Genomic DNA, 10,262 nt, shown 5'->3' with positions numbered 1-10,262 from the left:
AATGCTGTAAGAGAGGCTTCCCTGGTGACTCAGTGGTAAAGAATCCACCTGCCAATGTAGGTGACGCAGGTTCAATTCCTGGCCCGGGAGGATCCCACATGATGCAGAGCAACTGGGCCTGTGTGCCACAACTCCTGAGCAGCAACTACTGAGCCCATGACCCACAGCTACTAAAGCCTGTGCCCCTAGAGCCTGTGCTCTGCAACAAAAGAAGCCTCCACGATGAGAAGCCTGCCCACCGCTGCTCCCGCTTGCCGCAACTAGAGAAAGCAAAGAAGACCCAGCACAGCCGAAAATAATGTTTTAAGAATTTTTTTTAATTGCCATAAGAAGACTAAGGAAAGAGATTCATTACAGCTCGGTTGAGGGAAGCTTTCTGCAGGTGGCGACTGTGGAAGAAGCGTAGAATTGTAATAGCAGAAAAGGGAAGATAAGGGATTCCAGGGGAAGAAACCACGTGAGCAAAGATGTGACTGCATTTGGGGGATGGCTGGTCAACCGCAACTGAGGCGAGTACAAGAAACTTTTGGGGAGAGAGATGACTTATTGCATTGATTTATTTTTACCAACAACGTTTTTAATATTTATTTATTTGGCTGTGCCAGGTCTTGGTTGTGACACACAGGATCTTTGATTTTCACTGCAGCATGTGATCTCTTAGTCATAACAAGTGGGGTCTAGTTTCCTGACCAGGGATTGAACCCGGGTCCCCTGCATTGGGAGCATGGAGTCTTAGCCACTGGACCACCAGGGAAGTTCCAGAGAGATGATTTTAAGTGAGATACCCACAGGGCATTAAGTCACCCCGGATCCCACAGCAAGGTAGAGACTTCCTTCCTAATTCTCCTTTGTGGAGAACCGTCTCAGCTGAGGGCTGCATATCTTTCAAGCGCTAACACTCGCTAAACTCCCTTTTTAACCCAAATTTTACTGATTCAGGCCTTCCAAGTGGACAACTAAGCTCTCTGGATGGAACTTCATAACATCGTTCTCTTTTTATTGTCTTTATTTTGATAGGTTCTATTTCGAGCAAATGGTACTGTTTTTTAATTTATAGATTATTTATTTGTATTATTATTTCCCTTTACAGGCAAATTTATTAAGGGAAAAACAGTCGATTCAAAGGGACAATATTGAGGTCAACATTCAGGTGGCTTACAGCTCTGGCAAAAATACAAAGGTAGCATACCAGTGATTGATGCTTAGAATACTCTGGTATAGGGAAAAAAGCAGGCAAAAGGGAGAAACTGCGAAAGAAGGCTGGGAAGGGGGTCAGATCGTGGGGGGCCTGAACACCGTGGTGAGGAGTTCTGTCAACTGTGGCCAGGCATTGGCCCAAGAAAAGGTAGTGGCCGGTATCAGAGCTGTGCTTGGCAGGGCTGGCTGTGGCCTCTGAGCCCAGCGGGAGGGGTGACTGGAGGCTGGGATCGCACTGGGGAGGCGGTTATAAGACTCAAGGTGAACAGGAAGAGAGGGCCCTGGACCAGGGTGAAGGTGAAAGAGAGGAAGGGCTGGATTTGAGAGCCCCCAGCAGGCGGTGTCATAAGGTGCGATCTGGCTGCCCTGGTGAGTACAGATTTCTTTTCTAGAGGCGACCGATCTCTCTGCCTCCAATTGTCCTGTCCACCGTGATTCACTAAGAAAATTCAGTAGTCTCTGATTGGGCTTTACTGAGGAAAGATAACATCAGAAGAGGCCAGCCCACCGCAGTCTCTGCGGCCTCATCAGGGGGAATTGGAAGTGCAATCAGAGAGGATGGAGAACAGGGACTCCCGCCTCCGCATTCTGTGTTTTCCTCCTGGAAAAGTCCGCCGTCGGCTTGACTGCTTGTGGTGATTCATCCTATTCCATACGATGAACATCTGATTTTCCAAGACCTTCAGCTTCATTTCACTGAACATAAGCCGTTCGAGGATCTTGTCCTGGAGGGCAAAGCAGGCGTGCAACCTCTCCACTTCTTTCGTGTTTAGGCTGTTGCCGTTGGTTTTGGCTTCGCAAGTCCTGGATTGCTCGGCCTCTTCCTAAACTCCCCATGGCCACAAACAGAGGAAAAGTTTGTTAATAAGGGTCATCCTTTCCCATGCCAGGTGAGTTACAAACATGATCTTGGTCAATTTCATGACCAGCATCTAAGGACCTGCCTCTTTGCCTCCTCTCGTGAGTGAGAGAACGGAGGGAGGAAATGGCCCTTTCTCAGCATCACCCAGCCTGCATGAGAGTCCCCAAACTCCCAGGACCTAGGGCTGCCTTTGGTTCATAGGAATAAGCGAAATGGCCCGCTAAGCTGTATTCACAGAGGACGTACAATCCTTAACCCAAACATGTCTGTCTCTAGAGCTGTGCTTTTCCCAACATGCCTCTTAAAAAAAAAAAAAAAAAACTTTTTATTTTGTATTGGAGTATAGCCAATTAACAATGTTGTGATAGTTTCACGTGGACAGCAAAGGGACTCAGCCATACATATACACACATCCATTTCCCCCTAAAATCCCCTCCCATCCAGGCTGCCTGAGAAATAAGTGGAGTTCCCTGTGCTATTATTAGTTCCTTGTTGGTTATCCATTTTAAGGATAGCAATGGGTACTCGTCCATCCCAAACTCCAAAACCATCCCTTCCCCGACCCTTCCTCCCCTCGGCCACCTTAAGTTCGTTCTCTTAAGTCCCAGCGTGCCTCTCTGAGAATTTAGTCGGGCCTGGTAAAACCTCCAAGCCTCAGTGTTTCATGTACTGCTCTGATCTCTGTCATCTTTATCTGTCCCGCCCCTCTCTGCATGCAGTTGATAAGAATACAATTTTTTTTTCTTTTAGTATTCAACTACAAATTCCTGGTCTTTAAAACCATTTAAGAATCAAGTACTTCAGACATGTAGAAAAAGTAAATATCACAACAAATACCCATGTTCCCATACCAGCTTAAGAAACACAGTATCACAAAGGCGACTGAGGTCCCCTGTGGCGTCTGCGGCAGTGTTCCCTTCCATCCCTGAGCCTCATCTCAACCGTAATCCTGAATCTGGTATTTATTTTTTCCAGGAATTTCTTTACTCCATTTGATACCAGTTCTCAATGGGAGGCTATTCTGCCCTCTCCTGGGAACAACTGGCTACGTCCGGAGAACTTTTTAGCTGTCACAAAAGAGGTGAGGGGTGATCTTGCCACCTTGTGGGTAGAGGGATACTGACAAAATTCCAGCATTGTGCAAGACAGTCCCCTCTTCATGGAGAATTATCCAGCCCCAAACATCAGTCATGCAGAGGTTGAGAAATCCTGCCTTAATGTACTTTCACTGTACACAGGCATCCATACCCAAGGCAGGATATTGTTTTGCATGTTTTTTTTAACTTCATATAAAATATGTCATAATCTAGATATATTCCTGCTGTCTTTATTATTCAGTTTGAGTGACGTATCTATGTTACACATGTTTTTAACTTTACCCATTTTAATTTCCCCCCTTTAAAGTAGTTCTTAGAGACTTCCCTGGTAGTCCAGTGGCTAAGACTCCATGCTTCCAATGCTGCTGCTGCTGATGCTAAGTCGATTCAGTCGTGTCCGACTCTGTGCGACCCGAGACGGCAGCCCACCAGGCTCCCCCATCCCTGGGATTCTCCAGGCAAGAACACTGGAGTGGATTGCCATTTCCTTCTCCAATGCATGAAAGTGAAAAGTGAAAGTGAAGTCGTTCAGTCGTGTCCGACTCTTAGCGACCCCATGGACTGCAGCCTACCGGCTCCTCCATCCATGGGATTTTCCAGGCAAGAGTACTGGAGTGGGGTGCCATTGCCTTCTCCGGCTTCCAATGCAGGGGGCCCAAATTCCATCCCTGATCAGGGAACTAGATCCCACATGCTGAAACTAAGAGATCGCATGCCACAACTAAGGATCCCACATGCCAGAACTAAGACCCAGTACAACCAAATAAAATAAAAATAATTTAAAAATACATACAGTAGCTGTTAGCTGTCAAAGCCTGTTGTCATTAAACATGAAGTAGAGGAGTCTGGGATGGGCCCTAGTTTTCAGTCGAGGCAACTGAAGCTTCATGAAGAAAATGCTTTTGTCCCCCATCACCCAAGAGGGAGTTACAGAGCAAGACTCTTAGACCAGAGTCGGATTTCTCCGTCTTGCCCAATTCTCCTGACACCTTACCTGTCTCCCCACCCCACAATCTAGCTGTGACTCTCCCATCACCCTCAGTGGAAGCTAAGGTCCCTCTCGCTCACCTGCTGGGGCTCTTGAAGGGTACGTTTGAGTTCATGCTTGACCAGCCAGTTGCTAAGCAACAGCAGAAGGAATAGAAAACCAAACAAGGCTGGCTTATAGCTGATCAGCCAAGCCATCAACGCTCCTATGGTGCCTGAGGAAGCAAGTATTCCTTGGAGACTCCAAAAAAGAGACATGAGGTCCCCCAGCATTATGGCTTGAGAGCACCCAGGCCCTGAGGTCCTGCCTCAGTCCCCCCATCAAGGACAGTTGCCCTCCATGACAGGAGTCATGGCTGCTCCCCACTCTGAGTCATAACCGGCCCCTATCCCCAGCTGCCGCATAACAATAATATTAACCCCTCTTATGTCTTAAGTAGCCACAATGTGCCAGACTTTGACAGGCAGTTTACAAGCATCATCTCATGACATCCGCACACCAGCCAAGTGATGGGGGCCTCTCTGATACCTCAGCCATTCAGCCGTACTTCCAGGCCGCCTAGTCGCTGGGGATATAGTGGTGAGCAGCACAGAGCCCCTCCCCTCACAGAGAGTGAGACTGCAAAGAAAAATCATCCAAACCTTGGAAATAAGGCAAAAAGATTTCTGCGGGCTTGTTCGCAGTCATACCAGGATATTGTCTAACTGGCCCACTTGTTGGTCACTTGCTGCTTTATTGGATTTAATATTGATTAGGGTCCTGACTCTTAAAGTCAGATGGAAAAGTTGCTCCAGCAATTTCACTTGGATATATCCCAAAGAATCGAAACCAGGGTCTGGCAGAGATATTTGTATACCTATGTTCATACCAGTATTACTTATAATAGCTAAAAGGTGGAAGCAACCCCCAAATCCATCAACAGACGAATGGATAAATAAAACTTATTTATGGTATAATAATAAAAAAAGTTGTATATCAATACAGTGGGATGAGATTAAAAGGAAGGAAATTCTGATACATGCTACTACATGGATGAACTTTGAGAACATTATGCTAAGTGAAATCAGCAAAAAGTAAAGGGTGTTTGACTCCACTTATGAGCTAAATAGTGTGATCAGAGTTATAGAGATAGGACTTCCCTGGTGGAGCAGTTGTTAAGAATTTGCCTGCCAGTGCAGGGGACATGGGTTCGATCATTGGTCTGAGAAGATTCTTCATGTTGCAGGGAAGCTAAGCCCCTGCACCACGTCTACTGAGGCTTCACACCTAAGCCTGTTCTCCACAACAAGAGAAGCCGCCCAATGAGAAGCCCATGCATTGTAACTAGGAAGTAGCTCCTGCTCTCTGAAACTTGAGAAAGACGGTGAGCAGCAACAAAGACCCGGCACGGCCAAAAAAATTTTTTTTAAAAATTTATAGAGACAGAGGTAGAAGTTTGGTGGTTGGCAGGGGTGGCAGACAGAGGGGAATGATGAGTTGTTTTGCTGAATGGGTACAAAGTTTTATAAGATGAAAAGCGTTCTTGAGACTGTTTGCAGAATCATGTGAACTGTACACTTTAAAACACTTAAGATGGTGAATTTTATGCTATGTGTAATTTACTCCAATTGTTAAAAGTTAATTTAAAATGAATTACAATTTCAAAATGAGTTAGTTATTTCTGGAAAAAATGGCTAATTTGCAAATGATTTTTTTGGTAAATAGATGCAAATGAATTCTGATAGAAAAAGTAACCTCAATGTTTACAGTTTTACAGCCTTGTAGGACTTTTTTTTTTTTTTTTCTTATTCAACTTTACAGTCTTATTCCAGCATTCTGCGTTCTAATGACTGGTGACTAGTTATCATTTTCTTATATTTTCCTTTGAACCAGCTTTATCAACCTGCTGGTCCTCTCAATAATTGGTTAAATACATCTTCGACATATGCTCACTATTTTGTATGAGAGTTCTTTATGTTCGAAAGTAAATTTTAATGACTATATTATTCTAATAGTATATTCAGTTAGTTGCCACTTGTTGGGCCTGTAGGAACCTGAGATAAACACATTGAAGTTAAATCTTTGTACATATACTTAAACATTTTCCTAGAATGTTTTTCGGAAAGTAGGGTTGCTGGGTCCAAGGATATGCATATTTTAAAATCTAATTTTGTGTGTGTGTTAGTCAGTCAGTTGTGTCTGACTCTGCAACCCCGTGGACTGTAGTCTTCCAGGTTCCTCCGTCCATGGAATTCTCCAGGCAAGAATACTGAAGAGGGTTGTCATTCCCTTCCCCAGGGGAATCTTCCCCACCCAGGGATCAAACCCAGGTCTCCTGTATTGCAACTGGATACTTTAGCAAAATCTAATTTAAAATTTTATCAAATGACTGGGATTCCCTAGTGGTCCAGTGATTAGGACTCTGTGCTTCCACTGCAGGGGGCATAGGTTTGATCCCTGGTGGAGAAACTAAGATCTCTAAGCCCCTTGGCCTGGCCAAAAAAATAAATGTTTACAGGTACTAAGTTACTAAACTTTCAAGCTAGTCAGGTAAAACTATAGGGTTTAAAACAAACAAGTTTCCATCTCCTATCTCACTCCTTCCCATTCTCACATTCCACAACTCAAACAACCAATTCCAATTCTTTTAGCTGTTTCTTGTGATATTTATCTTGATATATCTAAATAGTAGACTTCCCTGGTGGCTTAGATGGTAAAGCGTCTGTCTACTGAAAGGCTGTTGTTGAATCACACGAATACACCGGGATTCTTGGCCCCCGGATTAGAAGAATCCCGGACGAGGGACCCCCCAAGATGAAAGGTTGTTGTTGAATCACGCAAATATACCGGGATTCTTGGCCCCCGGAGGAGAAGAATTCAATCCGGGGCCAGAGACGAGGCTTGATCGCTCAGAGCTTTTGTGTAATAAAGTTTTATTAAAGTATAAAGGAGATAGAGAAAGCTTCTGACATAGGCATCAGAAGGGGGTAGAAAGAGTACCCGCTTGCTAGTGTTGACAATGAAGTTATATACTCTCTAATGAATCCAAAGAATGTCTGGAGGTTGTAAAGACCTCATCAGACCTACTCCCATAATTTACATTTTAAGATAACAGAATTAGCCAGAAGGTTTAATCCAAAGACTGTCCTTAATCCAGAGACTGTCCTCAGGCAGGATACATTATTGTTATATAATCCTAAGGAATGTGGAGAAAGAAAAAAAGTTTGTCCTTTCTTCCTCCTTGAGAATTCCAGACCCCTCTCTCCTTGGGGACCCCTAGATTTTCTATCAACCTGCCTAGGAAATGACTCTCTCACTACGATGCAGGAGACCTGGGTTCGATCCCTGGGTCAGGAAGATCCCCTGGAGAAAGAAATGGCAACCCACTCCAGTACTCTTGCCTGGAAAATCCCATGGATGGAAGAGCCTGGTAGGCTACAGTCTGTGGGGTCCCAAAGAGTTGGACACGACTGAGCAACTTCACCTTATACCTTATCTAAATAGTAACTTATATGCAGAGTACATCATGAGAAATGCTGGGCTGGATGAATCACAAGCTGGAATCAAGATTCTAGGAGGGAAAGATCAGTAACCTCAGATATGCAGATGACACCACCCTTATGGCAGAAAGTGAAGAAGAACTAAAGAGCCTCTTGATGAAAGTGAAAGAGGAGAGTAAAAAACTTGACTTAAAACTCAGCATTCAGAAAACTAAGATCATGGCATCTGGTCTCATCACTTCACGGCATCCCATCACTTCATGGCAAATAGGTGAGGAAAAAGTGGAAACAATGACAGACTTCATTTCTTGGGCTCCAAAATCACTGTGGACAGTGACTGCAGCCATGAAATTAAAAGACGCTTGCTCCTTGGAAGAAAAGCTATGACAAACCTAGACAGCATATTCAAAAAAGAAACATTATTTTGGAGACAAAGGTCCACCTAGTCAAAGCTATGGTTTTTCCAGTAGTCATGTATGGATGGGAGTGTGCATGTGTGCTAAGCTGCTTCAGTCGTGTCTGACTCTTTTCGACCCTTTGGACTGTAGGCTCCTCTGTCCATGGGATTCTCCAGACAAGAGTACTGGAGTGGGTTGCCATTTCCTTGTCCTGGGGGTCTTCCCCACCCAAGGATCAAACCCGAGTCTCTCAGGTCTCCTGAACTGGCAGGTGGGTTGTTTACCACTAGCACCACCTGGGAAGAGAGCTGGACTATAAAGAAGGCTGAGCATTGAAGAATTGATGGTTTTGAACTGTGGTGTTGGAGAAGACTCTTGAGAGTCCCTTGGACTGCAAGGAGATCCAACCAATTAATCCTAAAAGAAATCAAACCAGAATATTCATTGGAAGGACTTGATGCTGAAGCTGAGGCTTCAATAACTTTGGCCACCTGATGTGAAGAGCCAACTCATTGGAAAGGATAGCAGGAGGAGAAGGGGACGACAGAGGATGAGATGGTTGGATGGCATCGCCGACTCAATGGACATGAGTTTGAGCAAACTCTGGGAGTTGGGGATGGACAGGGAAGCCTGGCGTGCTGCAGTCCATAGGGTCGCAAAGAGTCGGACAGGACTGAGCAACTGAAAAACAACAAGACATCTCAATAGTATGCTTATTCTGTTATTTCAGAATTTCTCAGTTTTGACATTATAAATGATAGTGGGGGTTAGACTGCTTGCCACTCAAAAGCCATTAAAGAGGCCAGGTTGGAAAGGAAAGTTTTGGATGCTGGCAAGAGGGGAATGTGGGGGGGGGGTTGATGCCAGCCTGAGTGGGGTGGCTACATGTAGAAATAGCACAGTCATCTCTGACAGTCATCTTGAAATTGATCATCGGTGATGTGACCAGTTTCATCTTGATTGTTTTAAGTACAATTAGTCTTCAGTTCTATGGTTGTTTTGTTCCCATTTCCTTGAGGCCAATTCTCAGAACTGTGGCAGCTTATGTCATGGTTATAATCTGGTCATTATGTAGTTAACTTCTTCCACCTAGTGGGAGTTTCAGAATCTTTAAGACAGCTCACAGGATATGGCCTCAGAGTATTATCTATAGCCTTTGGGAAGGAACTAAAGGTACTTACTTCATGGCAAATAGATGGGGAAACAGTGTGAGACTTTATTTTTTGGGCTCCAAAATCACTGCAGATGGTGACTGCAGCCATGAAATTAAAAGACGCTTACTCCTTGGAAGGAAAATTATGACCAACCGAGATAGCATATTCAAAAGCAGAGACATTACTTTGCCAACAAAGGTCTGTCTAGTCAAGGCTATGGTTTTTCCTGTGGTCATGTATGGATGTGAGAGTCGGACTGTGAAGAAGGCTGAACACCAAAGACTTGATGCTTTTGAACTGTGGTGTTGGAGAAGACTCTAGAGAGTCCCTTGGACTGCAAGGAGATCCAACCAGTCCATTCTGAAGGAGATCAGCCCTGGGATTTCTTTGGAAGGAATGATGCTAAAGCTGAAACTCCAGTACTTTGGCCACCTCATGCGAAGAGTTCACTCACTGGAAAAGACTCTGATGCTGGGAGGGACTGGGGGCAGGAGAAGAAGGGGACGACAGAGGATGAGATGGCTGATGGCATCACTGACTCGATGGACGTGAGTCTGGGTGAACTCCGGGAGTTTGTGATGGACAGGGAGGCCTGGCGTGCTGCGATTCATGGGGTCGCAAAGAGTTGGACACGACTGAGCGACTGAACTGAACTGAAAGGTACTTGACTCTGCTTAATGACTACACTATTGTTATTTGGTCTCTTTTGACCATTTTCCTTTGTTTCTGCATTTACTCACTTCTCTGATTAAACTTGTTCTTTGGCTAAAGATTTTCCACAGACAAAAGGCAGGTAGAGGACAGGGAGGGCAAGTACCATAGGGTCTTACTCGGTTTCAACATTATATACTATCATTTTATGATGGATGATGGGAATTTAGCTTTGATACAGAACCTCATCCACCCCCATTCTGACTCTTCTATAACCTCTCTCACCCCCTCTCTCCTCCATAAACTTTCTCCTTTCTCCATTCTCTCAATATAATTCTATCCCTTTGGTTAAAATAATTTTCATTGTTCATGTTATTTTGGACATGTGTCGCTCATGGCTGAACCATGTGCTGTACTATGATTTTCTTTCTGGCAA

The 10,262-nt window shown here is 44.6% G+C and overlaps 1 protein-coding gene across 1 annotated transcript; it reads right to left on the bottom strand.

The window, feature by feature from the left end:
• Positions 1-303: 303 nt before the first annotated feature.
• TEX46 (testis expressed 46) lies at positions 304-4,502 on the bottom strand. The gene is made up of 2 exons (XM_024982737.2): positions 4,225-4,502; positions 304-2,021 (listed from the first exon to the last, which is right to left on the bottom strand). Exons 1-2 carry the CDS (start codon positions 4,414-4,416, stop codon positions 1,725-1,727), a joined length of 489 nt encoding a protein of 162 aa, XP_024838505.1. The 5' UTR covers positions 4,417-4,502; the 3' UTR covers positions 304-1,724.
• Between the last annotated feature and the right edge of the window lie 5,760 nt (positions 4,503-10,262).

The sequence above is a fragment of the Bos taurus genome, chromosome 2 (genome assembly GCF_002263795.3).
Source record: "Bos taurus isolate L1 Dominette 01449 registration number 42190680 breed Hereford chromosome 2, ARS-UCD2.0, whole genome shotgun sequence".
Classification (NCBI taxonomy): domain Eukaryota; kingdom Metazoa; phylum Chordata; class Mammalia; order Artiodactyla; family Bovidae; genus Bos; species Bos taurus.
Note: the sequence above shows the minus strand (reverse complement) of the source record. Positions and strands in the feature narration are given on the sequence as shown.